Here is a 27,021-nt window from a genome sequence, read left to right as displayed (position 1 = left end):
CAACTCAACTGTGTTTCTCTTGGTTGTTTTTTGTTTGTTTGTTTGTTTGTTTTTTGCTGACCCCCAGTGAATTGGGAAGGTAGATAATCTGCTTGAGCTGTGTGTGCACTCTGCACTCCCCCTGTCTCTTGCTTTATGTTGACTTGTGCATGTAACTTGGATCTCAGACACTTTCCATGATGGTTCCCGTAAATGGAGCTGAGCTGCTATTTGCCTTTTCTCTCAGAACCAAGCCAAGAGCTATCACTTCACTGTCACCCTTAAGCCATCTTTCTTATACCTGAACCTACCTAGTAAAATGGATGAGCCTCAGATGGCTGCCTAGGGGAGATATATACTCCACTGAAAATGTCACCTGCGTAGGCCTCTGAAGAGTCAGTAATGCTGTTCCACAGCTTCTATGCTATGACTGTGTTTGCCTTTCAGTGTGCTATTGAGTTACAGAAGCAAGATGGACACGGACTCTTGCTAGGTGGTTCTCCCTAGCTGTGGTTCTCTAGTTGGAAAGAGCTTGGAGGTGTTGCTCTCCAGCAGTATTTAGTTATGAGGTGACCAAAAGGAACAGCTGCTGCTCTTTCTTTTTTTCTTTTTTCCTTTTTTTTTTTTTTGCATCTAGCATGTGGCAGCCCCAAGCCCCGAACAGTTCTGCCTGAGACCTGGAGCAGTGCTAGGCTGCAGGGATTCCCAGCAGTTTTCAGAAGAAACGGGAACTTCTGAGCTAACACTGGCTGTCATCTGGACAACAGATTAGGGAAGAATAACTCCCGCTTATGAAACACAGACCATACCACTGGGTTGTGTAACTAAATAGCTAGTCAGCCTGGGGTCACTCTGCTTCCTGTTTGTGCAGGTAATGGTGGCCCCTAGGGCAGCTGAACCTGCTTGTAGTGCTTATACTATCTCAGCACACTTGCATGGTTGTTCTGTTCCTCCCAGCAGTTGAGGCAGCCTAGATATCACAGTACTACACCCCTGCTGCTGCCTTGTTTTCTGGTCACTCTCATATCTGAGAGTTCTCAGCTGATCTCAGGACCTCTGTAGCAAGGAATGTGTTCTCAGAGACCAGAACCCAGCACAAGTCCTTTGCTGGCAGGTTAGGCTACTGCACCTATGAGGACAGATAGTAGCTCTGTAGATTTTTACAAATGAGAGATGCAAACTTTTATGGCATAATAATTGTCTTTGGCAAATGGGCTCATAATCAAACCACCTGCTAGCAGTGTGGAACTCAACAGCTGTGAAGACATTTCTGAGCAGAAGACCCTGAACATGGCATTTCCTGGCTGTGTGGCAGTGGGATAGCTTTGTGGACAGGAAAGTGGTTGTTTTTTTTTTCTCCTTTGAACTGTGCTGTGAGAAGACTTGGGCTAGCAGGGTTGCCTCTGCAGTTCTGAGGTGCTCCTGGCAGGGAGACCTAAGCATTGTGTTGCTGGCTGTGACAGAAGGGTGCTCCTTTAATCTCCCTCCTCTCCTTAGAGAGAAGGGAGAAAATTCTTTCAAACAAGCTTCCTGAAATAAGATTTTTGTGGTGGTGAAACAATAGAAGTCTGAGCCAAGAGGCTGCTGTCCCCTAAGTCTCCTTGCCTCCCCATTTCCTGGATACCTGTGATGGCATCATGCTCTGTAGAGTAGTTACTGCCTGGGCAGTCTTTGCACCAAGATACCAGGGCTGCAGCTTGCACTTGTTTAACTGTGTTTTGTGTTTTTAGTGGCAAACAGTCAATCGCCATCGATGACTGCACTTTCCACCAGTGCGTGAGGCTCAGCAAGTTTGATTCTGAGAGGAGCATCAGTTTCATTCCACCAGATGGAGAGTTTGAGCTCATGAGGTACTGTGGTGGGGAGATGAACAGGTTGTTGTTGGCATTTGCTTGCTGCTTTCAAATAGGCTTGCAGCCCTTGAGCACTGAATAAGAATGCCCTTGCCTTCTTGTTTTCAGATTGGAATCTGTAGGGTGTCCCACAAATCCTTCTGTTAATAGTAGCAGCCTAGCTGTGTGGTTTTTCTTTGCCACAACCATAGTGTTTGACATGGGTTTCCTTACACTTTAGCTTGCTGTATTTTTTTTAGTGCTTAAAATTGGTGTCCTTGAACAGAGCCATTGGCAGGAACCAGATATAAAACTTGGGACTCAAGAAACCATCACTGCCCTACAGCAGCATTATATCTCACTGCTGCTTCTTCCTGGGATGGCTCCCTTTCTGGCTGATGTTTCTAAGCCCTTTCCCATATGCAGAGGCTGTACTACAATTTGAAACTGTAAAGGAGTTAACTCCTCCTTAGGGTTCACTGTTGCTTCTATCCCTGCAGATACAGAACCACTAAGGACATTATCCTTCCCTTCCGTGTGATCCCATTGGTGCGGGAGGTGGGTCGGACCAAGCTGGAAGTGAAGGTGGTGATCAAATCAAATTTCAAACCTTCCTTGCTGGCCCAGAAGATAGAGGTAAGAGAATAAAAAACTATGGTCTCCTGTACTTGAGAATTGTACCTCTGCTTTGTCCCTGCTGCAGAGTCCTTATAGGTGATCCAGTAAGTCCTCAAGCTTGTACAGAGCTAACAGAATGAACTGGAAGCCTCACAGATGTGTGGTGCTGCTGTGCTGGGGAAGGGAACTGCTGTAAAGCAGGAAGGCAGAAGTTATTTTCAGTTGCACAGCCATACTGGCAGAGGCCTCATTCCCTGCAGCCTGATTTCCCCCCCAGTTCACGTAATGTCTTGGCTGCTGTGAAAAGTTCATGTTCTTACTTCTGTGTGATCTGATGGTGTGTCAGACATGCAGCAGGCTATAAGTTGGTTAAGACAAGCTAATGGTGGTTTTGCAGCTTAGCCGCTCCTGGGAGAGGCTTGCTGCTGCAAAGCTGGACTGTCCGGAGCCTGGTGCAGCTAGGCCAGCATTCTGGGCTCATCTGCCTGACACTAGGCAGTTCAGGCTGCAGGAAGACTGGCGGGTTCCTCATTGACTGTTTGGATTCTGAAAATGTGTTTGAACTTCAAAACAAGAAACCAGAGAGCTAGCCTAGGATGCCCTGGAACATCAGTGGTAGCTGATGTTCTCTTGAGATGGGAGGGAGAAAGCAGAGGGTTCCAGGACAGGTGGTCTGCTGCTGAGACTGCACAGAGTGCCCAGGCTGCAGCCTTCATGCCCCTGTTCACCAGGCTCTGCCTTCCAGGTCCGGATCCCAACACCCCTCAATACCAGTGGAGTGCAAGTCATCTGTATGAAAGGGAAGGCAAAGTACAAGGCCAGTGAAAACGCCATTGTCTGGAAGTAAGCGATTGTGTTGGGTCTGGGGTGCTGCAGGGGAAGGGCATGGGGAGCCAGAGTCTGTTTAGTGCTTCTCTCTGCCCCGAGTATATGTAGTGGAAGGGAGAATAAATTCTGGCACCTTCTCACTTCTGGGCTTTCCCTGGTAGGATAAAACGAATGGCTGGAATGAAGGAATCCCAGATCAGTGCAGAGATCGAACTGCTGCCCACTAATGACAAGAAGAAGTGGGCTCGGCCCCCGATTTCTATGAACTTTGAGGTGAGTCCCTGTCTGCCTTCCAGGGAGCAGCTAACTTTGGAGAAGCTTTGTCAATCCAGTCCCTTCTGCCCTCATGGGAATTGCATGCACTTGAATGCTCCCTGTCCCAGGCTGGCATGTGACTTAACATGAGGCCAGCGTGGTGGCAAAGGTAATGTGTAAAAATGGCCCTTGAAGCCTCTGGAGTCTGCCAGCATGCATGCAGGGAACAGGGAAAGGAACTGTGGCTCTTGGTGTCCATTCCTAGATGCATAAGCCAGAAGTTCTGGGGCATTTCTGTATGAAGAACATCTTACCCTTCAGTTCCAATGCTCTGTTGCCTTTCCCTTTCTCAACAGGTCCCATTTGCACCCTCTGGGCTGAAGGTGCGCTACCTGAAAGTCTTTGAGCCAAAGCTGAACTACAGTGACCACGATGTGATAAAATGGGTGAGGTACATCGGCAGGAGTGGGATCTATGAGACCAGATGCTAGCCCCAGCGGGCTGGCGGGCTCCCTGTTCTCCAAGCCATTCTCCGCCTCTCCTTGGTCGTCAACTACGTTCAGAGAAAACATCTGCCTGGCCCCTCTACGCAGATTGAAAGACCCTGTGGCTCACCTTGGGTGCGGACTCGCCTGCCTGTGCTGTTACCACTCTCGCTGCAGCTGAAGTTCAGAACCTAGTCACGCGCAGGGGTGCATCCAGCCTCCTGCTCCCTATCCCAGGGTGAGGAAGGGCTAGTCTAACTCCCATCCTCGTGATCTTTCTAGGGAATGTCCACCATTAAACTCTTCTTCTGTTGGTGTCTCACTACTTGCATCATATCCTAGTATTTTTGAAGTTCTTGTGCATATGTACCAGTAGAATAGACCTAAACATAGACTGGACAAATCTGAGTTGAAGTTACCCTGGCTTCTGTACTAGCTATTGCTGTTGTGGTAGATGTTGCTGGCCTGTCCAAGATGCCTGGGGTGGTGAGTTTGTCGGGCCTCAACCAGAGGAGATGGTGGGCTCGCCAGATCTTGTCACCACCTTCTATTTCTTGCAAAGTTATCAGTATAGAGTCCTGCTGTGGGAAGGTTTGTGACCAAAAAGGATGAGGGTTTAGGCTCTTGCTGATGTGTATGTGGGTTGCATGGCATTTCAGGCCCTTGGAGCACTTACCCCACCCACTGCTGGCTGAAGCCAGTCTGTCCTTTCCAAGCCAATCAGAGATGTGGCCCCTCTGTCCCAGGGATGGTGAGCCAGCTGAGCTCTGTTAGGATGTGAACAGGGTCTGTCCTCGAGGAATCTAACATGTAGTTGGCAGTAAGAGCCCCCTGCCCCAGCCCACCCTCTCTACACTTCTACCAAATGCTTCTGGGCCATAGGAATGCTGCTGCTACCCACAGTCCTGCTTCTGGTAGTGTGGTCTCCATTTTGTACACTTTGTGATTTGTCCAGCTTTGAATCTAATAAAGTATGTAGAATGGAGAAGGCTACGTGTGCTGCTCTCTGGGATTTGTGGTGTGAGAGCCTGACTTGCGTCTGTGGCTCCCCCAGCCCTGGGCTGCCTCTAGATTAGCGTGTCAAATGAGCAAATGATGCTTCGGCTTTCAGCTGCTGCTGCAGCCCGCCGGGGCAAGGAGGGTGCTCCAGGCTTTCCCTCCAGGGCTGGCTCACGGAGACCTCCGGCTGGGATGAACCGATCCTTGCTGCCCCTTTCCGGCACGTGTGCCGCGCCCAGACACGGTGCCGGTCGCAGGCCCTTGCCCCTGCCTGCTGCCTCGCTCCCCTGCAGGCGCCGGAACTGCCCTTTCCCGTTCCCAACGGTGCACACCGACGCCGGCCCGAGCGGAGCCCCGCGCCGCTCCCCGCGCACGCGCGCCCCGCCCCAGACTCCACTTCCCGGCAGCCCCCGCGCGCGCCGTCCCTTCCGCCTCGGCCGCGGCGCCGGGCTCCGTGCGGCGGCGGCAGCGGAGCCCGGTCCGGCCCCGCCATGGCGTCCTGCGCCGACATCCTCCGCAGCGAGTTCCCAGACCTGGACGGCGAGGTCTTCGCTTACGTGACGGGTGAGCGGCGGCCGCCTCCTCGCGGCTCGGCCTCCCGCCCCGCCGCATGTCGCGACACCTCCCGGCTGTCGCGACAGGCTGCCGGGGAGGAAAAGGGGTGGTGGGAGAGGGTGGGTGCCACCTGCCGGCCGCATCGCGACACGCGGCCGTCCGTCGCGACAGCGCTCGAGCGAGCGGAGGGGTGTGCATCGGCGGCGCGGTGTGCCCGCAGGGATCTTGCACGGCGGCGGGGCCGACTTCGAGTCGGTGGACGACCTGGTGGAGGCGGTGGGCGAGCTCCTGCGGGAGGTGTCGCAGGACACCAAGGACGACGGCGCCATCCGGGAGATCTGCCAGCGCCTCTTCAACACCCTGCAGCTGTAAGGGTCACTGCCCCGGCCCCCAGCGCCCTCACACCGTCCTGAGCCCCGCCGCCTCTTCCTCCTCCTCCTCCTCTCTCGCAGGGATGACGCCCAGGCTCAGCGCTGCAGCCAGGTGCTGCTGGACACCCCTATCCAGCTCTCCCAGATCACTGATGGATGTGGTGAGTGCTGCCTCCAAGGATCCCTGGCCATGCATATCACTTCCCCCAGCTCCCACGCTCCATCAAGGGTGCCAGCAGCAGGGATGGGCTCGGGGCACTGAGTGTACATGTGCTGGACCTCAGGGAGCAGCTCGCCCCACCACTATGTGCCTCGGGCTGCCACTCAGAGGTGCTGGCCTTCTTGCTCTTCCCACTTTTGAGCTGTGGCCAGTGGCACCCTGCTGCCTGCTGGGTGCAGGGAGAGGAGACACCCTTTGGTACCCCCATCCCACCGGGAGAAGGGACAGGCATGTCTACTCACAGGCAGATGTTCAAGCAGCACTTTGTAGAGCCTCCCTGGAGCACATGCTCACCAGCCCAACCATCTTGTTGCAGCCGATGCCAGTGCGGACATGCTGCCGGGGCTGCTGCTGAAGAGAGGCCAGACCTCGGTAAGTGGGGACCATGCCCTTGTCTGTAAGGCAGCAGAGCTGGTGGGACCAACTGACATGTAAGGCTGCAGGTGTCCTGCTCCGGTCAGCTTGAACAGCCAGACACCCTGGTTAGGGACACAGCTACAGGGGGTCCTGCTCCTCCTTGTGAGATTCTCTGTGAGTTGGGAAACTTGATCTTTGTCTGGTAAAGAGGCTCAAGAGGAGATAATGGTATATCAGTTTGACAGAACCTATTTTGCTGTGATTTCTTAATGAGCTTCAAAAGGTGGTTGATGCAGTGGTGATGCTCAGAGTGCAGCTTCTCTCTCATGAAGACATCTGGCTTTTACAGCAGGGCCTTTGATTGAGCAAACAGGAAGTACTGGGATGACATCTTGTCATAGTCAATGAGATAAAATCCCAGTTCACAGTCTGATGTTGGGATGTTACTGGTGGGGAGTTAGCAGGGAGCAGCTGATTTCCAGAGAGCTGCTGTGGTTAGGTTGTACGCCCAACTTTAGCAATGTCTGCTACAAAATACGTAGCTGCTCACTCAGGAGTGCCTTGGCTTCCTCTCTGCACTGGATGTGCCAGCGTTTGAGTACAGGTGAGATGTGGTGGTGCATCTGCAAAGCAAGGGCAGCTGTAGCTGTACAGGGTGGGCAGTCCCTCCACCGGGCCAGTCTCTTTTAGAGCTCTCCCGTTCTGGGGTAACGTATTGAGGATGAGAGCTCCTCACTTAGAGACTGAGGCTGAACGTGATCCCCACGTGTCTGAATGGAGCCCTAGGTGAAAGATGGCAGCTGTTGCTGGTTTTGGCACTGGAGCTGTTGCTGCTGGGTTCACTTGCTGGCTCTCGTGTCCACAACTCAAAAGGATCTTCACAAAAATTGGAGGAGGTCTCGGGATGCCTCTCAGGCTGTGGAGGACATGTCTTACTGGGAGATCCAGGGAGATAAGTGCAGTTTACAGAGTGACTCAATCTGTCTGTAGGTATGGGGTCACAGCTTCAGTATACTCTTCAGTCTAGCATGTAGGTCTGTAATGTGCTCTGGTGGCTGAAGAATTGCCTAGAAATATCTAGGAGTGTTCTTGGTCAGCCACAAGTATTTGACTTGACACAGGAATAAGCTGGAGTGGGCTGAGAGCCTGGCCAAGACACGAGGCAGGTTAAAACACTTGGCTCCTTCTTGCCTCCAGGTTTAATTAAATGCTTTTTGTCTCTGTTGTGATCGATCCGTTGCATAAACTGAGTTTTTTCCAAGCTGGCTAAAGTTTAACGTGTCAGGAAGGAGAACACCTCAGGATCTAGGGAAAGGCTGGGTGCAGGGTGTAGGGATTGCAGGTTGCTGCTATTGAAGTGACTTGGCTGACCCAGCTCCCTGGAACTACAGAAACTGGCTGTACCTTAGGGTCAGCCAAGCCCTTTGCCTTGCTGTGGCAGAACTGTTGCCTGTGAGCCATTGATTTATGACTTCATTCCTGGAGTGACTTCCTGGCCTGATTAGCTTCCTCAAAATGCAGTTGGATATATCACAGTTCGCCTGTCCTACCTCCCTCCTGCTCTCCCTCCTTTCCATTCAGGCTTGAGGGGTTGACTGATCTCTTCTCCTGGAGTTGGGCTTTGCTTCTCATCTTTAAACTCTGTTTTGTGCCCCAGATGGTGAATGCCAAGAAACTGGAGAAGGCAGAAGCCAGGCTGAAAGCCAAGCAGGACAAGAGGATGGAACGGGATTCCTTGAAGACATCTGGCCCTCTGTGAGTACAGAGGATGCATCAAACATTCCCATTCCATCCTGCTGGGATCTGACTGTACCAGAGCTTTCCAGTTGAGCCCCTTTCTCTGTCCTCTGCCTGCCCACAGGGTCCTTGAGGAGGCATCTGCTAGCCAAGCTGCCAGCAAGAAGGAGACTCGCATGGAGTCATCAGGCAAGAACAAGTCGTATGATGTGCGCATTGAGAACTTCGATGTGTCCTTTGGTGAGCGGTGAGTGCAGGTGGGGAGGTGGGAAAGATCCTGGCTGGGGCTTCGGACTATGGGGGATTGAGACTGGATTGGAGAGTGGTTGAGAAATGACAGAAGGTATGGAAAAGATCAGAGAGGAAGGTGTGCACCTACCCTCTTGCCTTTGGTCAGAAGTCTGTGACAGTTGCTTGCCTCCAGCGCAGCCTGAAATATGCTGTATGCAGGTGGCTGGTGGTTATCTCCCTCTCTGTGGGGCATTCTGATCCCTGCATGCCTGCTCTCTTGCTGTAGTGTGCTGCTGGCAGGAGCCGACCTGAACCTGGCGTTTGGACGGCGCTATGGGCTGGTGGGCAGGAACGGGCTGGGGAAGACCACACTGCTGAAGATGATTGCCAGCCGGAGCCTGCACATCCCCTCGCACATCAGCATCCTCCACGTGGAGCAGGAGGTGGCAGGGGATGACACACCGGCGCTGCAGAGCGTGCTGGAGTGTGACACCACTCGTGAGAGCCTGCTGCGAGAGGAGAGACACCTGACAGCTAAAGTTAATGCTGGCAGGTGAGATGTTGCCACAGCGTTTCCAGCCCTTATATGGCCTCTTGACCATCAGGTCTTATTCTGAGATCTCTTCCTTCAAACGAAGGGCTCCGGTAGGGCTGAGCTGGATCTTGCCCACCTTGGTCCTGCTTGTGGAGATCAGCCTCCCCCAGCACTCAGACCCTGATCCTGATCAGTTCCACATGCTCCTCTTTGTCCTGCCACAGGGGAGAAGGAACAGAAGGTGCCAGGCTATCGGAGATCTATGCACAGCTGGAGGAGATTGAGGCAGACAAGGCCCCAGCAAGGTGAGACGGGCCCTGAGGGCACTGCTGTCTGTTGGCATGGCCAGAGCTGGGGAGTGGTACAGGGCATGGAAGGGTGATGCTGTGGCCCTGGGATCTGGCATGTGGGGACAGGGGGCTCTCCCGACTTCTTGTCTCTTCTGTCTTGTCAGCTTCTATCACAGCTCTGCTGGGTTAGGAGTAGTCGAGCTTTCTCCCGATGCTGCAGGGATTTTTTTTGCCCCAGATGGCTTGCATTGTTGCTGCTGCTCCTCAAAACTTCCCCAGGTTCCTGCTGTCTGGGAAACGTTTCTGGGATGTTGGTGGTAGTGACTCTCTTCCTGGTCAAAGAGCTGAAAACTTGCAAATCATCTTGGACTTCATGTGGATGCTGTTCCCTGCTGGGCTGCATATCCCAGCCAAGCGCTGCTCTTGGGTGTGCAGGGAAGTTTTCCTGCACCAGAATGGCTTTAAACCAGGCAGTAGAGCCCACTTGGTGGCCATGGGTCTGAGACCTTGGACTGTGCTCTGCTGTTGGATGCTGTAGCTGGATTCCTGTTCTCTCCCCTTTTCCCCAGGGCATCCGTCATTCTTGCTGGGCTGGGTTTTAATGCAAAGATGCAACAACAGACAACCAAGTAAGTCTCCAAAGCCCTGGGCACTGAGACAGAAATGGGTCTGGGGAGATGCTCCTGGTGAGCTCCCAGGCACTGCTCTGGCTGTAGGGGAGGGAAGCCCCGTGTGGAGAGCAAGGATCTATTCCTGCTGATCCGATGTGGCCTTCTGCCCTGGGAGTGCCTGCTGGGCCACTGATCTTGTGCTGTTCCCAAGATCCCTGCAGAGACAACGTGTCTCTGGGTGACAGCAGAGCCGAAGAGCTGCTGGGGAGCAGGGAGCCTGGCAGGCAGGTAAACTTAGAAGGGTCCTGCATTAAACAGTAACCCCTCTGCAACCTCTTCTCTCCTCAGAGAGTTTTCTGGAGGCTGGAGAATGAGACTGGCCTTAGCCAGAGCCCTGTTTGCCAGGTTGGTGTCCAGGCCTTCATGCTCTGGAGTTAATGCTCCTTGCTGCCTGTGCTCTGAGTTGCAGGGATGCTGCCTGGGGGTCCCCTTGGTTCAGACTCTCAGAGTGGGAAGCACTGGAGGCATCGCAGCTCTGAGTGTGTGATGAAATGTGCTTTTCATTAGTGATCCTGTGCTCTTTGTTTCTCATACCCATGTCTTGTTTTTCGTAGGCCAGATCTCCTTCTCCTGGATGGTAAGTCAATACTGCGAGTCCCCTCCAACACTGCTGCTGGACCTGCCTATGCCCTTGCTGGGGTTGGGAACACACTGTGGCCTTCAGCTGCCTGCTCAAAATAGTCCTGTGTGACAGGGCTGGACTGGCAGGGCTGCTGGTGCTCCCCTGGCATGGCAGTGGTGCAGGGAGTTCTGCTTGGGCAGCCGCTTTCACTGCACCCAGCAGAGCTGCGTGTCACCCTGCCCTGAGTGGTCCCTGTGATGTGCCCTGGCAGCCAGCCCACACTGGGGAGTGTCCCTTCACTGCAGCGGGTGACTCTGGGGCCAGGAGGCACCCACCTTGGGAGGAGGTTCTGGGCAAGATGCTGCTGCTGGGCATCAGGGTCTGGGTGCTGGTATGGTGTGTGGGGAGCATCCCTGCCCCTGTGCCCACACTCCATTAAAACCTACATGTGTGAGTCCCCTTGAGCTCGGGGGCGTAAAGGTCCCTACGCAGGGTCTCTTCCTCCAAAATGCTGAGTGCTAGTCTTTCCTATGTAAAAAAAACATAATCCAGCCATCCTCATCCCACCTGATCTCAGTGCCTCTCTCCCTTCCTTCAGAGCCAACAAACATGCTGGACGTGAGGGCCATTTTGTGGCTGGAGACCTACCTGCAGGTAAGGAGTGGTGGGAGGCCCTAAGACAGAGCAAGGGTCAGGCTGGTGTCTTGCCTCACCGGGTAGTGGGACTAAGCCATATGCTTTATGGTGCTCAGGCCTCCCTCTCGCTGTCTCCTCCAGACCTGGCAGTCGACCATCCTTGTAGTGTCCCATGACAGGAACTTCCTGAACGCGGTAGCCACAGACATCATCCACCTGCACTCGCAGCGGCTGGACATGTACCGTGGGGACTTTGAGAACTTCATGAAGATCAAAGAGGAGCGGCTGAAGAACCAGCAGCGAGAGTATGAAGCCCAGCAGCAGTACCGTGAGCACATCCAGGTACTGGGAGAAGCCAGTAGTGCTGAGGCCCTTCTCTTCAAGCCTTGTCCCTTCCTCCATGCTTCTAGACCCATGACATACCTGTATTGCTGCAGGAGGTCTGGCGGCAGAGCAGGGTGGCTGGGGCTGAAGGGGACATAGAGTTCTGTGATACTTTTCTCTCTTGTAGGTGTTCATTGATCGCTTTCGCTACAATGCCAACCGGGCATCCCAAGTGCAGAGCAAGCTCAAGCTGTTGGAGAAGCTGTGAGTGCATCTTCTTCTTTTGGCAGGTGGGGAAGGGGCAGTGCTCATGGGAAGAAACAGGTTCCCAGTGTGCCTGGGGGTTACAGTGGTGGTTTGGGCTTTTGGGTGCTCTGTCTCTACTACAGAGGCTTTGGCTAGGCTGAGGTGTTGCATAGCTGAACACTCTTGTCTGGGCTTCTGATGTGGGAACAGACCCCCAGTGCAAGGCACCTCAGTTATGTATCTTCTCTTCTTGCAGACCAGACCTGAAACCTGTGGACAAGGAGTCTGAGGTGATCATGAAGTAAGTGTCTCCTGAGCCCTTGCTTGGAGAATGCCTGACTGTTTCTGATGTGAGCTGCTCTTGGGTCCTGTCCTGGCTGGAATAACCACCCCTTCCTGCAGGCCAGCCTTACTTACTGTGATGGGGAGCCCAGACAGACCCCTGCATTCAGACTGGGTTCCCTCCTGGGGCCAAGGCTGCAGATCTGTGTCCTTTTCTTGTGATCATCCTTCCAAGAGGCCCTGCACGTCAGGGAGCATCCCTTGCCACCTGGGGGGTTGCAGAGGCTGTCCCAGGAGCTGGGAGCAGGATCTCTAAAGTTCCTCACCATCTCTTGCCTCTTCCTGTCTTCCCAGGTTCCCCGATGGCTTTGAGAAATTCTCCCCGCCAATCCTGCAGCTGGATGAAGTAGACTTCTATTACGACCCAAGTCACTACATCTTTCATTCCCTCTCTGTCTTTGCTGACCTGGAGTCCCGCATCTGTGTGGTATGTGGGGTTGCAGAGTAATGGTGGCTGTGAGGGACTTTGGAGGTCCCTGCCCAAAGCAGGGCCAGCTTTGTTGTTAGGTCAGGTTGCGCAGGTCCTTGTTCAGTTGATTTCTGGTTATTTCTAGGGAGGACTGTTTCTCCCATTCCTCTGGGTCCTATTGCAGCATTTGATTACCCTTGATCCTGTTATCGGGTGCCTCTAAGACGAGAGTGGCTCCATCTTCTCTGTAACTCCATGTTAGCTGACAACAGTGGGAGCTCCTGCTACACTGGATGGGGCAGCAGAGAGACACTATGGTTTGGAAATGAGGCTGGGACCAGGTAGTCCTTAGGCTCAAGGACTGGGGAAGAAACATCTTCTAGCACTGCTGCCTGTGCTGTTCATCAGTGATAAAAATGGAGCTGCCAGGTAGCTGGAGTCACTGGTTAGAGTCTCAGCCTGCTCCCCTCTGTTGCGTTATCATCCAAGAGAGCTGAAATTCCCTGATCACTGCCCCGCTCTTCAAAGTACCTTGGTGGGTTTCATGGTCTCCAATGCTGCTGCTGCTGCTTCTCTAGGTTGGGGAAAATGGAGCTGGCAAGTCGACCATGCTAAAGATCTTAATGGGGGAACTGGCACCAGTCAGAGGGATACGACATGCTCACAGGTACCTGATAGGAAGGGCTGGGGGACTGGGAAGAATGGTGCAGCTGCAGGACTTCTGGGCTATGCTTTGGAGTGATGGGGGGATGGGGATGAGTCCTGCACACCCATGCGTGTGCCCCCTTTCCTCTAGCTGCAGCTGCGAGCACTGGCTTTGCAGGGCCTAGTACCAGCTCCCAATCTCTATTACTCTGCAGAAACCTAAAGATCGGTTATTTCAGCCAGCACCATGTGGATCAACTGGATTTGAACATCAGTGCTGTAGAGTTACTGGCAAGAAAGTTCCCAGGTGAGTCTGCAAGATCCCAGAAGATCTGGGACATTGAGGTCTCCTCTGCTGTGTGTGGAGTGACATTGATTTGTTCCATGGCCCTGGGCAGAAGGCTGTGTCACATCAGTGCCTGAGGGACACGACCTGCTCAGGGTTATCTCCCCACGTCCAGCCAGGTTCAGGACACCAGCCATGAGAAGTGGGTAGCTGGCAGCCTGCAGACCTCAGGCTGGCGCTCCACGGTGGCCAGGTTTTGGGGACAGATGACCCGCTTTCCTCCTGGGTGCGAAGTGAGCCCTGGCTCCCCCTTCCCCAGCTCCCAAAACCTCTGGCTCCCTCCTCCATTATAACATGGTGACAAGGGGACTGGGTGCACCATCACTCAGAGCCCTGCAGCCGCTGTCCTGATTGTGTCAGTCAGGTTTTCCCCACAAACCCCCTGCTTGGGAGGGAATTTCCTGGAAGCAGATACTGAATTCCTCCACCACCACGCTGGTCTAGCACACACTGCTCAAACACATGGCACTGGACACCCTGTGTTACATCGGGTGTGCCATAGCTGTGTTATGACACGTTCCTGCAGGAAAGACTGAGGAAGAGTACCGGCATCAGCTGGGGAGCTACGGCATCTCGGGGGAGCTGGCCGTGCGCCCTGTGGCCAGCCTGTCCGGAGGTCAGAAGAGTCGCGTGGCCTTTGCCCAGATGACTATGTCCTGGTAATTTTCTCCCAGATGCTGTTAATTTTGGCATGGCTTCATCCCTGGAGCCTGCTTCTCCAGGAGGAAGGCAGACATCCAGGGACTTTCCAACGCCCTGTGGAAGCCTTGTCCTTGGCCCTTTGTGGGGAGGGAGGTTGTCAACTTGGGAGGACTGTGTGGAAGGAGGCAGGTGGTTTTCTCCTGTCTTGGGATAAGAAGCATCCCTGGAGCTGGGCAGTGTGGATCTTGAGCCAGGCACGTGCTGATGGCTGTGGCTCCAAGCAGCTAAAGCAGCAGCCTGGTGCAGGTTGCATCAGTGCAATGGGTGCAGACCCAGCTGGGGCCTATTCCCGTGTGTGCTCAGAGCTGTCTTCTCTTCCAGTCCAAACTTCTACATCCTGGATGAGCCGACAAATCACCTGGACATGGAGACTATTGAAGCATTGGCAAAGGCACTAAATAAATTCCGGGTAAGGATCTCGATTTCTGTAAAGCTTCCTGCAGCCTCCAGCTCAAGTTCCTGGGTATCTCAGCCAGAGGTGGATGGTCAAATACCAGTATTGGCTTTAAGCCCAGGACAGTATTTGGGGGGTTGGTCACGTTTCAGCCTTAATTGTCCACCCTGATAGTTTGTTTCACTTGTTGGCTTTGGCTGGGAGTGGCTGAGGCAGGCAACAGCAGACCAGAGAGCCCCCATCTTGCTGTGACTTCTTGCATGCCCCATGTGGCACTCAGCCCTGCCTTGGGGCTGCTTGGATCTTCCTTAGGCATGTTTTATGGCTGATCTCCAATGATCTCCAGGTACCTCTGTGATCACTCTGGTTCTCACTGTTCAATAGTTGCTCAGGTTGGGACAGTTTTCTTGCAAAAGAAAAGCTTAACTGAGGTTGCTTTGCCCAGCCACATTTCAGCTGTCATTGGCTCTATCTGGAATCTCCGTCCCTAAAGTTGTCAGAGACCTGGAAAGCCAGTAACAAACCCTGTGGTCACCTTCTGAGAGCGGAGGCTAAATATGTTTCTGCTCCACGTGCCTCGTCCAGGTGTGATCTATCTCTCCCCCTGAAGGAAAGAAAGGCTGGGATTAGGTCCCTGCCAGTGAAATACCATTCCATTTTCTCTGACGCAAAAGGAAACCCAAGGTTCTGGGCACAGGCTGGACAGGGGCTCAGGATCTCTCTGCCAGCAGTGCTGGGCCCTGGGTTGTGCTCCACTAAGTTCCCTCTCTCCCCACCTTGTGTGTCGGCAGGGTGGTGTAATTCTGGTGTCCCACAACGAGCGCTTCATCCACCTGGTGTGCCAGGAGCTATGGGTCTGTGAGAATGCCACCGTGACCCGCATCGAGGGTGGCTTCGAGCAGTACAGAGACATCCTGAAGGAGCAATTCCGGAAGGAGGGTTTCCTATAAAGGAGGCGAGAGCCAGACTGCGCTTGGGCTGGAGGGTGAAGCTCGACTGCCTTGGCATCCATCCCAACTGTGCCTGGCAGAGCGCCGAGGACGCTGCTGCCCGCATGGACTGTCAGCCATGCCATCGAACTGCTACCTGAACTGCTCTCCCGGGGCCGGGTGGAAGGACAGTGAGGGAGCAGGAGCCCGGTGCTGTGTGTGCCTCTGGGGACACTGCTGCCGGCCTGGGCTGTGCCTGGTGCTGGGCACACGGGAAAGGCTGTGCCTGGAGCTGCTGCTCTGCTGAGAGGAGGGAAAGAGGTGTCACATCCCGACCCCCCGGTGTCACTCCGTGCTCTGGAAGGCAGGAGAGGAGCTGTTGTCCATGTTTCCTGGCTTCTCCCTCTACCTTTTTTAGTTTGTTTTTTTTTTGTCCGGCTCCATCTCATGCCACCATCCTCCTGCCACCCTGGAGGGAAATGAGGTTTCTGCTGCTAAAAATTACCCCGGCCTCTTCCCCCAGCCCCTGGAAGCTGGGGCTTGCTTGGCCCGTCCTCCCCCGGGGTTTGTGTTTGTAGTGCCGAGGGAGCCAGTGCCCGGCTCTGCCTGGGCCCTGCTCCCGGTCCTTTCCCTGAGCTGCTACCGGCGCCTTTGTGCCTCAGCACCTGCCTCTGCTTGCAAACCGGCCCTGGGGTGGGCTGTCCCGGGTGGGCTGCCCCGGGGTCCCTCCTGCCTCCCTGCGCAGAGGTTGCCGTGTAAATAAACCCAGGATGCAGTGGGTGCAGTGCTCTCTGTCCTTGGGGGGGCTGCGGGGCTTGAGTGCGGGAGGAGGCAGGAGGGGTGTTTCTGCTGCCCTGGCACAAGGCAGCCGGGGGGGGGGGGAGATGCTTTCTGAGTGGGTGTCTCCAAATTAAACGGCTCCCCCTTGGTGTGTGGGAGGCGGGTGCCCGGGCCGGGCTGTGCGGAGCCGCGCCGCTGTCCCGCTCGGCCGGGAGGGGAGGCGGGCTCCGGGTGTGAGCCCGGGCGGGTGCAGGATCGCGTTGTTAGGGGACGGTGAGAGGAGGGGGCAGCGCAGGTACCCGGAGCAGGCGCTGCCGGTGCCCCGGGGCTGTGTGCGGCGGACCCGTTCCGCGGCTCCCGCCCCGCGCCGATGGAGGCTCCCCCCCCACGCCGGTCCTCCCGAGGCGGCCGGCGCGAGGCTCCGCCCCCGCCTTCCCCGCCACCAGGTGGTCCCGCCCCTGCGGCCGGGGCGGTGCTCGAGCCTCGGTCCGACCGGCGGCGGGTACCCACCGCACCGGGCACAGCACGGCACAGCACGGCAGGGCAGGGCGGCATGAGCGCTGGCGGGGAGGCGGCAGGTGAGGGCCGAGGGGCCGCTGCCCCCGGAGCACCGTTCCCCCATGGCGGGCCGCGCTCGGCGGGGAGCAGCCCCGTGCCCAGCCCCGGATCCCCGGTGTCCGAGGAGGTGAGCGGGGCTGGGGGGGACCCTGAGGAGGCTGTTTGTGTGAGGTGCGGGGTGAGGGCCCGCCGTGGGATGCGGGGGGACCTCTGTGTGCACGGGGGACCGTGTGTGCTGGGGGGGGGGTGTCCTCGTATCGAGGGGTGCTTGGAGCTGCGCTCGGGGAGGGTGTGACTGAGGGAGGCTTGGTTGGAGTGGGGGGGCTGTGTGTGGTGTATGTGCGAGGGGGGGAGCGGTGTGTGTGTGCTGGGGGAGGGGGAGGCGGGTGTTTGTGTGCCCCGTGTGAACGGGGGGCGGGGGGGATTTGTGTGTGCGCTGGAGGCCTGTGTTCCCCATATGAACGGGGGGGGGGAGCTAGCGGCTCTGTGTGTGTTCGCTGAGGGGGGGGGCGTCTCTCTGTGTTCCCCTTGAGAACGGAGGGGGGGGGAATGGCTCTGTGCGTGTGCGCGGGGGGGGTGTCTCTGTGTTCCCTATATGAACGGGGGGGGAAGCGGCGCTCTGTGTGTGCTGGGGGGGTGTCTGTGTGTGCCCCGTGAGAACGGGAGGGGGGAGCGGCTCTGTGTGTGTGCGCCCGCAGGCGGCTGTACCTGTGTGAAGAGCCCAGAGGGGCGGCTGTGGGCAGGGACGGGCGATGGTGCCGGGAGAACGGGAGGGGGGTAGCGGGCGGGCGGTGGCACACAGGGTCCGGGAGGTGCTGGCGGCGCGGCCGGGGACCTGCGTGGCCGGGGTGTGTGTGTATATGTGTGTGTGCATGTATGTGTGTGCATGTATGTGTGTGCATGTATGTATGTGTGTGTGTGTGTTTCGCGGCGTGCTTGTACCGGGGCGGGCCGGGGGCTACCGGGGTGTGTGTGTGAGCGGTGTGCGCGCGCTGTTGTGCGCCGGTTCCGGAGGTCCCGTGCCGGGGCGGGTGTTACTCGTGCGGGGGGGGGAGGGGGATGCCCGTGTGCGGGAGCGGGGTCTCCCCCGCCCCCGTGCGCCGCATGCCCCCCCCCCCCCCCCCCCCCCGCCGTCGGTCGGGGCAGGACCGGGAGCGCGGCGCCATCTTGGGAGCCATCAGGTGCCCGGCGCGGGGACGGGCGGTGGCCGCCCCCTGCCCTCCCCTCCCCGCCGGTTCCGGCCGCCCTGTGCGGAGGGGAAGCGGCGCGGCCCGGTGCCGGCAGGGATGGGGGGGGGCGTCTGCTCCTGCGCACACGGCTGTGGGGGCGCTGGCGCGGGGATGGCGCTGCCGCGGGATCCCGGAGCTCCGAGTGCGGGACTCGTTCCCGAGCGGCTCCGGCCTCTTCCGGCTGAGCCGGGGAAGCCCCAGTCGCCGTGCACCTTCTCCCTCTGGCCCTGAGTCAGCCGCTGTGGGCGGACGTCCCTGGCTCGGAGCTCCCGAGCCTCTGACTCACGCTGTGCCGGGCGGCTGCTGGTGCTCCAAGTGTCCCACCGTGTCCCCCTGCGGTACGGGCTCTGACGGGAAAGGCTGCATCTGGCGAGCCAGGTGATGCAGATGGGTTAGGGGATGGATGGATGGATGTTTGGATGACCTAAAAATCATGTGCTTGTATAATTGCCTGGTGGTCCAGCACTGCCTGGCAGGATTGGTTGGGATGCTCAGCTCAGGTAGGGGTATGGGGCATGGGGCAGTTTAATTGACACATGGTGTTTGTTGCAGCCATTGCAGAAACGACAGAGAACCGTGGAGGATTTCAACCAGTTCTGCACCTTCGTTTTGGCCTATGCAGGTTACATCCCCTACCCTGAAGAGGTAAGCAGGTTTACAGGGTGTTCCTCTATGAAAAGACTGGTTTCTCTGGGCTCTCTACTTTGTGCAAACACAGCTTCTAATTTCTTTTCTCAAGAATTGTTCTCCATGCCCAGTTCCTTCCTCCTTACCCTTGAGTGTCTGCTTTGCAGTCTTCCATGTTAGTCCTGCGTCTTCCCCTCTTGCAGAATGAGCCCTGGACCCATGGAGGCAGCATGAGTCCCCAGAACAGCACGGGGAGCACTCAGGACAGTGATAGTTGGGCCTCATCCCACTCCTCTGACTGCCATGTCCTGACAGATGATGGGAAGAGCAGGAACACCATGGCCAGGGGGGCTGTGGAGAGCAGCTTGCTCATGAGCTGCCCAGCCTTCCCCACCAGCTTCTATGATATCCGGCCCCAGCAAACCAAACGGAAGAAGCCACCAGCAAAGAAACTCATTTTGGAGCCAGAGGCGAAGAGTGTGCTGCTGACCACTGGGAAGGGCTTTGGCACAGAGCAGGATGGGGTGAAGGAGCCGGCTGCACCAGAGGGACAGATATTTCCCGTGAAAGAGCAGCTCTTGGACCCTTCCCTCAACACGGCTGGGGACTCCCAGCCCAGCTCCCTCCTGGAGGAACTGATGAAGGAGGAGAAGGACTGGATGCTTAGAGAGCAGGGGACCGAGAAGCCAGCAGGAGATGATCCTCAGCTAAAGGAGCACAACCTCTGCTCTGGAGGGAGGAAAAGCCCCAGTTCTTGTAGTACCTTGGACCAAAGCGAAGAAGATGCAAGCAGAGGGAGTTCCCAGCTTAGTGGTGAGTGCCTGAGGCAGTGCAGAGGGCTCTGTTGTGCTGCAGCCAGTGACCCCTCCATTAGCTGGAGCTACCTATGCTGGCTGCAGGGAGGCCCTGTGGATGGCCCAAGCCTCTCCCAGCAGGGGGAATACCACTGGGACCTGGAGGGGCCTGAAGAGCAGAGCAGCTCTGTTTGGCAGCTCTGTTCTGTGGAGTGTCTGAAGTGGGGTGCAGGGCTCTCTGCTCATCTGATCTTTTTTCTTTTCTCCCCTTTTACAATTCCAGCAGTTGAATTCACAGCAGCACCCAACACCAAAGCAGAAGGTGAGTGGGGGCTATCCCATTTATCACCAGTGGAACTGGCTAGTCTGGCTGCAGCTGGTAGGGTGGTTTCTGACCAGTGTCTCTTTCCCTGACCAGATGATGATGCCTGGGATCTGATCACCTGCTTCTGCCTGAAGCCCTTTGCAGGGAGGCCCATGATTGAATGTAACGAGTGCGCGACTTGGATCCACCTCTCCTGTGCCAAGATCCGCAAATCCAACGTGCCTGAGGTTTTCATCTGCCAGCGGTGCCGCGATGCCAAGCAGGAGATTCGCCGCTCAAACCGGGCTCGGACGGTGCCCCGCAAGCGCTTCTGTGACTGAAGCTCCTGCAAAGCAGGGAGGTGGGGGTCCCCTTTTCTCAATCGCTGACTGTAGCCTGGTTTGGCTAGACAATCAATGCACAGTAATGGCAGTGGAGGGGCTGGGCCAGGGGCTGGACTGTCCCCCTAGCACTTCTGACTCCTGGAAGCTGCCATGTGTGTCCTCCCTGAGGATTGTGTTGGCCGCAGAGGTCGGTTACCCCAGAGGTGCGGGGGGGGGGGGGGAGGAGGGTGGCCCAGCCATGCACTAGGTCATTCAGAAACATCTCTGTCTTTGCACAAGGCTGTCCCAGTGCCTTTCCCTCAGGACAGCCAAGGAGAACCTAGTCCAAGTAGTTTTTCTGTGGTGTAGTGGAAGCTTACACTTACACTAAGATGTGACACCCCTTCTTTCTTTTTCATCACCATTTCCCTTGAACCTTCAGGTGTGCTGCAATGGCAAAGCCCCAGTGACCAAAGTTCTCCAGCAAGTAGGTGCAGTCCAGGCAGGGCTATACCTACTTGCTACACTACATCAAGGGATGTAGTGTGCTGCTCTCCAGGATAGGCAGGGAAGGGACATTGGTCCTGTTGATGCCTGAAGCAGACTGGGGCTCTTGCATTTTGGGGCATTGGTGGAGCCATCCATCTCTGGCTCATCAGCCTTGTAGGCTGCACAGGGGAGGTCCATCCCGGGGTGATCCTGATTTTGTTTGCTGTCCCCGTAGCCCCAGGATAGCCCTGATGGGTCAGGCTTAGCAAATGCATCCTCTAGTAGATGATTGCAATGACTTATGCTGAGCAGCCCTCCTTGGTTTATGTTCTCCAGCTTCACTGAGGTCTCCTATGTGAAGAGGGGTGAGATTCCTTGTAGGAGACTGAAGTTATTCTCTGAGCTGGCTGTGGCAGGGCAGGCAGCCCTTCAGAAAGGGATCAGAAGAGTGCTCTGGTTAGCTTTCCATGTTTTCCACGCCCAGTTTAAAACAACTGGAGCTTGTACCCTGAGGCCATTTCCTACCTGCAGGGCTGCCTGGTGGAGCATGTGGTTCAACACCAGCTGGATGCTGAGACTTGAGCTTGGATGGAGCCAGGAACTGGGAGGCCTTTGCTTCCCAGCACTCCCTCCATCACTGAGGTTGTTGGGTTTGGGTTTTTCTGTCCTGAATGTGTAGTTAAACTTAATGACTTGTCAAGAGTGGGCCCTGAGCCCCTTCTGCTATGCAACTGCTGCTCCGGAGACATGGGATGTGCCCTCTCCAGCCCCCTGGTGAAGTTCGGCAGTGGAAGACTTTACCCCCTCTGTGTTCCCTGTGCGCTGTGTCTGTGTGTGATCTCCTGGGGCCCCACGTGCACTTGGATCCCACCTCCTCCTCAGAGCCCCTCCAGAAAGCCTGGCCCACGTGCCTTCTGCACTTTCCCTGGGGGACACAGCCTCTGCTCCTGGCCTGGTGATGCTCAGCTCGGCCCCCGGTGCGCTGCTGACTGAAGCAGGAGTGGTACAGCCCCCACAGCTGTATTTCTTAACTGGGTTCTTTTCTACTTGTACATCTGGTTACTGTGGGACCACAGCTTGGGGGAGAGTGTGGGGCAGCCCCTGTCACTCAGCAGCCCCCAGGCTCATCCCTGTGCCTCTCCTCCTATGGAAAGCCTGGGCCCCAAAAGTGCTTTATGTTTTTATAGTTATTTTGTATTGATATGTAAAATAGTGAATTCTGGTCCTTGCCCTGTGGAGTGTGGCTGGAGTCTTATGTATATAATAAAATACTTTTGCCATAACGGTGGTGGCTTTGGGTCTCATGTCCCTCTGGGACACAAGTGCTCCCCTTGTGCTGTGGCTGGGAGGGGACCTGGTGTGGGAATACCACTCAGCTCTGATAACCCACCCCAGGTAAACACCAGGGTACACAAACAACAGGGAATGAGCGGGCCAGTGCATCTTGTGTTTAATAGAGTGATGACCACCTCCCCACCCTGCTGCAGTGCACAGGGATGCTTCACAGGAAGGTCCTCTGGAAGCGGATGGGCTGGGGGATAACCTCTTCAACAGACGCCATCTTCCCAAGGCTGCAGCCAACTCATTGTGAACATCATGGGTTACTCCAGAGAAGAAGCAGGTCTGATGGTTCAAGGAGGACATGTGTCCACGTGCCCTTCCTGTCATTCTTACAGTACATCACTATTTAGCTGAAAAGCTGTTTCATTCTTGGGCTTTGACAAAACTTCCCTGGCTCCAGTTCAGAGCTACAGTTTAGTCCTGACAGCAGTTGAGATGCCAAAGGATCCAGTTTTCTCTACAAAATAAGCCTGTTACTCCAGCATGGAGGTATTAATGGCTTCCCTTGCAGATCCAGGGGTGTATGAGCTTCCATCAGGGAGTGTTGTTTGGTCAAATGGGGGATACAATGAGGGTGACAAGACAAGAAGGCACTAGAGGTTACTGTTCATGGAGACCCCCACCAAAGCAGGGTCCTGCTGGCAGTGCTTCAGTCCTGAGACAGAGAACAATCGAAGAACAGCAGCAGACCCAGGAGCATTTTCTATGCCAGGGACCAAAGGTGGGTTTCTGGGGCAGATGAGCAAGATGGGGCAGGGGGTCTACTCTTCTTTGGCCAGGGCAGAGCTGCCTGCCTTCTGCTGCAGGTGGGGAAGCACTGCCTCAGTGTAAAACTTCTCCAGCTTGGGCACTGTCTGTTCCCAGAACTCAGAGTCAAACTTCACGGGGACCACGGCTGTCTCCTTGTTGGTGTGCACCACGAAGTCGGCTTGTTGGAAGCCGGTGGCTGCCAGCTGGCACTGGACCTGAGTGAAGTAGGCATGATCCTTCTTCAGGGCATAGGAGTCCCCATCCATCTTCAGGCAGAAGTCCTTGTCATTGCAGGCATCACGTACCGTATTGTTCCTGTGCTTGTAGGGACACTTCACTTCCAACAGCCCTAGGGCCTTCCCTGTGGCTGCCTCCTTGATGATACCATCTGGGCTGGCAGCGATCCACTTCTTATCCCGGTCAATGAAGAGGCCACAGTCCTCCACCCGCACTGGCTTGCCCACTGCCTGCGACTTCAGCTGCTCATAAGCCTGCACGGCCACCTTCTCATTGTCGATCCCCCAGGCCATGGCTCTTGTCTGCACACCAGGGCTGGAGTCCACCACCGCTTTCAGGTAGGACTGTGGCACCTTGTCAGTCTTGCCATTGGCAAAATTGCTGTTGGCGATCCTGGGGGCCATGGAGGCAGTGATGCGGTTCGCCCGCCACTCATACCACTTGGGGTTGCTCCGCTGGCCACGGGTCTCCTTCTCCACACGTGGGATGTCCTGACTCTCCAGTGGGGGCAGGAACCAGCCACAGGCCCTGCTCAGGTCATCCTCAGGCTGCTGCTTCTGCAGACATGGGTTAAGTCTGGCTGGACTGGCAGCTGCTTTGGTGTTGGGTCTGGCTGGACTGGCAGCTGCTTTGGTGTTGGGTCTGGCTGGACTGGCAGCTGCTTTGGTGTTGGGTCTGGCTGGACTGGCAGCTGCTTTAGTGTTGGGTCTGGCTGGACTGGCAACTGCTTTGGTGTTGGGTCTGGCTGGACTGGCAACTGCTGTGGTGTCGGGTCTGGCTGGACTGGCAGCTGCTTTGGCATCTGGTGCCTTCTTCTGGGTTGTAGAATAATTCCCAGTGGATACTCTGTGCTGGTCCCCAGCACCTCCTTGGGCTCTGCAGGATGCTGTGGGTCTCTGCTGAGAGAAGTCTGGCTTTGCTCCCTGCCCCTGGCGGGAGCCAGTAGCCCTGGCAGCTGCAGTGCCCCTTGACCTGCTGCCCACAGCTGCAGTCCGGACCTGGGTAGCAGAGGCAGAAGATGGTGGTGTGGCAGGGGCAGTTTTGGGGGCGGTGGTGGCCAGCCGAGGGGATGACCCACCGGTGGCATTCTTCTGGGGTCTCCCCATCACCGTACGTCAAAGGGTGTGGTGCTGTGGGGACAGAATGAAGTTAAACACACACCCCCTTTCCCTTCCTCTGATCCTCCCTGCACCTGCCCCTGGATGCCGACATGGCCTGCCTGTGCAAGCTGCCATCGCTGTCTGTCCCCACACCTTCTCCCCGGTGACACAGCCCAGGGGTATGCTGCCACCCCCCCAAAACCCACCCCTGCGAGAGACCGGGGCAGCCCAGGCAGGCTGTGCTCCTGTCCAGCACAGGGGTACAGGGATATGTTCCCCAGGCCACCTCCGCAGCGTCAAGGGAGCGGTGCCCTTGGGTACAGCGGCAGCACCGGGACCTGGCCGGTTCCCCGAGGGCCATCGCGGGACACGCGTGGGGAGGCGACCCCAGCACTGCCCCGGGAGCCCCAACCCGTGCCCCAGGCCGTGGAGCGAGGCCCGCAGACCCCCCCGTCCCAGCGCTGCCCGCTCTCACCGCTCCGGAAGCGTGACCCGCCCGCACCACGTACCCGTAGGAGCGGGATGGGGCGGGGAGCCGGGGCTGGGTGCAGCCGGCCCGGCCAAACCGCTCCTTCCCTTCCGCCGCCGCTCCCCGCTAGAGGGAAGCAGGCTCTCAGCCATTCCCGCCAGCGGGAATCTGCCCGGGCATGCCCGCATCCGGTTCCTTTTCCCCGCTACCGGTGCCCCCAGCCCCGAGCCTTTTGGGATGGTTTCTCTTCCCGGTTCTCTTCCCCCGTCCCATCTCCCTTCTCCCCACCCGACCTCTCCAGCCCAATTCCTCAGCCACCGCTCCTAGGAGGGGTTCCCACCCCCCTGCACCCTATCCCTGTCTCCGAGCCTGGCTGGGAGGCAGGCCAGCACAGCCCTACCCGGCATGCAGCATCCCAAATTTACCCTCGGGTTCCCATGCAAAGGGACAGACTAACCTCATGGGACCCACTGTGTTGCTGAGCCCCAGTTGCTGCTGACACTGTGTTGGCCTGAGCTGGTCTGAAACACCACAGTCCACCACCACCCGCACCTCGGAAGATGATTAGCAGTGAGAAGCTGGAGCTGTAATACATACCCTTGGGCACACCGCTGCCGCTGCTGCAAAAGGAGGCTCCCCGTGGAACCTGCCTCAGAACCCGGGCAAACGCTTCAGCCTCTGTACAGGAAGCAGAGGCAGGCGTCAGCAGTATGTCGGGTTTCTAGTTCCCAAAACCCAAGGAGTTTCACTTTCAACAGCAAGCTTGATGCCTCAGCAAGATCTACAGTGAGCCAGGGTTAGGTTGCAGAGTGAGCCCAGCAGCCCCATGGGGTGGATGCTGCGAAATCCCTGTGCCCAACCCACAGCTGAAAGCCCCACTATTTTTGGCTGTGGAAAGAAAACCCAGCAGCCACCAGTGCATGTCCTGGGTCTGTGTCAGAGCTATGCCTGCTTGCTCCAGCATCCTGGGAGGGCCTCCATTAAGTCTAGGCAGGAGCACTGGCAGCTTTCCCAGCTCTTTTCCCCAGGGGTTCCTGATGTCTCCATATCTCTCTCTGCTTATGTTTCATTTCCTGCTGCCTTCTCCCTCCACTCCTGTAAATCCCTGCAGCTGAGCAGGCCAATATTACACAAGTTAAACCAAGGCGTGCCTGATTTCAACCAGAAACACTGCCGGCATTCTCCTCATCCTCTATGGCTATCCATCCTCAAGATCTCCTTTCATTTGTTCTGATTAATGAGCAGCAGAGAGCTGAACAGGACACACCTGCCCCTCTCCCGGCAGGCAGAGACTCTGCCTGGGAGCACAGCTGCTCCTATCCTGACACCAGTTGTTATCACCTTGGGCTTCAGGTTATTTCTTCCCATAGCACTAAACTATCAGTGACTCAGGACCTGGGAGCATCTGTAAGAGTGTTGTGGTCTATGCTTCCCTCCAGCCAGCCTATCTCTGTGTGCTAATCCAGCTCAATAAACCCAGCACAAAGTACAGCTGATTGGGGGATAAATACCCAGATCAGGACTGGTCCCCTGTGTGGTACTACTGCTGGTGAGGGCTTATGGGCTGAGCCAGGCCTGCGTTGCAGTGTTTAATGCACACCTGAGCTCAGCTCTCTGCTGAAAGGCAATGCTGAGCTCTCAGGCATCCATTTGTGGCTATGACGAGCTGCTGTTGGGAAGCTGTGACAGTGCAGAGCAGGGACACGCATGCCTGTTGTCTGACGCTGGTGTGAGAGCTGTATGGAGCCTGTTTGGACCTCCCCAGGGCTGCTGTGGATCACCAGTGGGGTGGGGGAGGCTTGGTGTGTCCCGGGTGATATGCACACCATGGTTATTCACCTGCTGTAATGCTGGGGCTGCAGTGTCTGATGCTGTGGGCTGGCCAAGTCCATCACCCCAGCTGCTGGCACCAATGCAGAACTTGCATTTGGATGCTTTTCTTCACCTCAGCTTGGCCTAGAAACAGTATCTCAGAGAAAAATCAAAGCTTGCGGGTTTTTCTCTGGGACTGGAGCAGCTGTGACACTTGCCATGACGATGGGAGTGGGAACCCTGTGCACGCTGCAGGCTGTGTGGATGTGCTGTGGCGCACGCTGTGCCTGCAGCAGCTCACAGAGCTTCCGTCTGTCATGGGGGTATAATATATGGGTTAGCATCCTCCTCCTGTGGCCATAAATGATGGGGAAGGAGAGCAGCTGCACGCTTTAGCTCTCCTCTCTCCCCTTGCAGCACAAGGAGGGGAAGCAGTGTGCCATGGGGTATCTTGCATGGAGAGAGGGAATGGCTCAGCATGCTCTTGCAAACACCCCAGGGACATGTAGAGCACCTCTGTTCCAGACAATTGTGTTGGCTGGAGGGCAGGGTAAGGGGTCGGGAGTGTGCTCTACACTTCCATGTGCAGCAAGGGGTGCCTTCCTCTGAAACTTTCCCCCTTTGCTCCTGCTGCCACCAGTGAAACCTGTGCCGAGGGGATGGAGCCATAGCAGCGTGTGGGTCGGCTTAGGGGAGAGGTCTGGTGGGGA

The 27,021-nt window shown here is 56.4% G+C and overlaps 4 protein-coding genes across 13 annotated transcripts in view; 3 read left to right on the top strand and 1 right to left on the bottom strand.

The window, feature by feature from the left end:
* Positions 1-4,985, top strand: part of AP2M1 (adaptor related protein complex 2 subunit mu 1) — a 28,349-nt gene extending 23,364 nt beyond the window's left edge. For 2 of the 4 annotated variants that reach the window (XM_031042996.2, XM_031042995.1), the window contains 5 exons: positions 1,710-1,829; positions 2,312-2,447; positions 3,175-3,272; positions 3,419-3,530; positions 3,869-4,322. In XM_031042996.2, the coding sequence (XP_030898856.1) occupies positions 1,710-1,829; positions 2,312-2,447; positions 3,175-3,272; positions 3,419-3,530; positions 3,869-4,003 (601 nt within the window). In that variant the 3' untranslated portion in view covers positions 4,004-4,322. Of the gene's footprint in view, positions 1-1,709; positions 1,830-2,311; positions 2,448-3,174; positions 3,273-3,418; positions 3,531-3,868 lie in introns of all 4 variants that reach the window. The other 2 variants (XM_013131025.3, XM_034063502.1) reach the window with 2 other exon arrangements.
* Positions 4,986-5,424: 439 nt separating this feature from the next.
* Positions 5,425-16,278, top strand: ABCF3 (ATP binding cassette subfamily F member 3). Of its 3 annotated transcripts, none has more exons than XM_034064048.1 (21): positions 5,425-5,560; positions 5,723-5,919; positions 6,004-6,083; positions 6,459-6,514; positions 8,157-8,254; positions 8,361-8,483; positions 8,754-9,020; positions 9,227-9,307; positions 9,862-9,921; positions 10,252-10,308; positions 10,518-10,540; positions 11,124-11,179; positions 11,303-11,503; positions 11,673-11,749; positions 11,988-12,032; positions 12,368-12,500; positions 13,061-13,149; positions 13,343-13,434; positions 14,000-14,132; positions 14,497-14,584; positions 15,361-15,519. In XM_034064048.1, the coding sequence occupies exons 4-21, from the start codon at positions 6,476-6,478 to the stop codon at positions 15,517-15,519; spliced, it is 1,821 nt and encodes a 606-aa protein (XP_033919939.1). In that variant the 5' UTR covers positions 5,425-5,560; positions 5,723-5,919; positions 6,004-6,083; positions 6,459-6,475. The 3 variants fall into 3 exon arrangements, with proteins under 3 accessions (XP_033919939.1, XP_033919938.1, XP_030898901.1); XM_034064047.1 differs by having other exon boundaries at positions 5,488-5,560; positions 5,772-5,919; positions 15,361-16,278; XM_031043041.1 differs by lacking the exons at positions 5,425-5,560; positions 5,723-5,919; positions 6,004-6,083; positions 6,459-6,514; positions 8,157-8,254 and having other exon boundaries at positions 8,369-8,476.
* Positions 16,279-16,758: 480 nt separating this feature from the next.
* Positions 16,759-20,360, top strand: LOC101874277 (PHD finger protein 13-like). 2 transcript variants are annotated; one of them, XM_034064357.1, is made up of 5 exons: positions 16,759-16,963; positions 18,618-18,710; positions 18,896-19,505; positions 19,773-19,808; positions 19,905-20,360. In XM_034064357.1, the coding sequence occupies exons 1-5, from the start codon at positions 16,832-16,834 to the stop codon at positions 20,129-20,131; spliced, it is 1,098 nt and encodes a 365-aa protein (XP_033920248.1). In that variant the 5' UTR covers positions 16,759-16,831; the 3' UTR covers positions 20,132-20,360. The 2 variants fall into 2 exon arrangements, with proteins under 2 accessions (XP_033920248.1, XP_033920247.1); XM_034064356.1 differs by having other exon boundaries at positions 16,762-16,963; positions 19,770-19,808; positions 19,905-20,359.
* Positions 20,361-22,028: 1,668 nt separating this feature from the next.
* LOC115945358 (uncharacterized) lies at positions 22,029-25,369 on the bottom strand. Of its 4 annotated transcripts, none has more exons than XM_031043035.2 (2): positions 25,097-25,369; positions 22,029-24,060 (listed from the first exon to the last, which is right to left on the bottom strand). In XM_031043035.2, the coding sequence occupies exon 2, from the start codon at positions 24,034-24,036 to the stop codon at positions 22,705-22,707; it is 1,332 nt and encodes a 443-aa protein (XP_030898895.1). In that variant the 5' UTR covers positions 24,037-24,060; positions 25,097-25,369; the 3' UTR covers positions 22,029-22,704. The 4 variants fall into 4 exon arrangements, with proteins under 4 accessions (XP_030898895.1, XP_030898897.1, XP_030898898.1 ...); XM_031043037.1 differs by lacking the exon at positions 25,097-25,369 and adding an exon at positions 24,957-25,040; XM_031043038.1 differs by lacking the exon at positions 25,097-25,369 and adding an exon at positions 24,540-24,558.
* Between the last annotated feature and the right edge of the window lie 1,652 nt (positions 25,370-27,021).

This window comes from Melopsittacus undulatus, chromosome 6 (assembly GCF_012275295.1).
Source record: "Melopsittacus undulatus isolate bMelUnd1 chromosome 6, bMelUnd1.mat.Z, whole genome shotgun sequence".
Taxonomy (NCBI): domain Eukaryota; kingdom Metazoa; phylum Chordata; class Aves; order Psittaciformes; family Psittaculidae; genus Melopsittacus; species Melopsittacus undulatus.
Note: the sequence above shows the minus strand (reverse complement) of the source record. Positions and strands in the feature narration are given on the sequence as shown.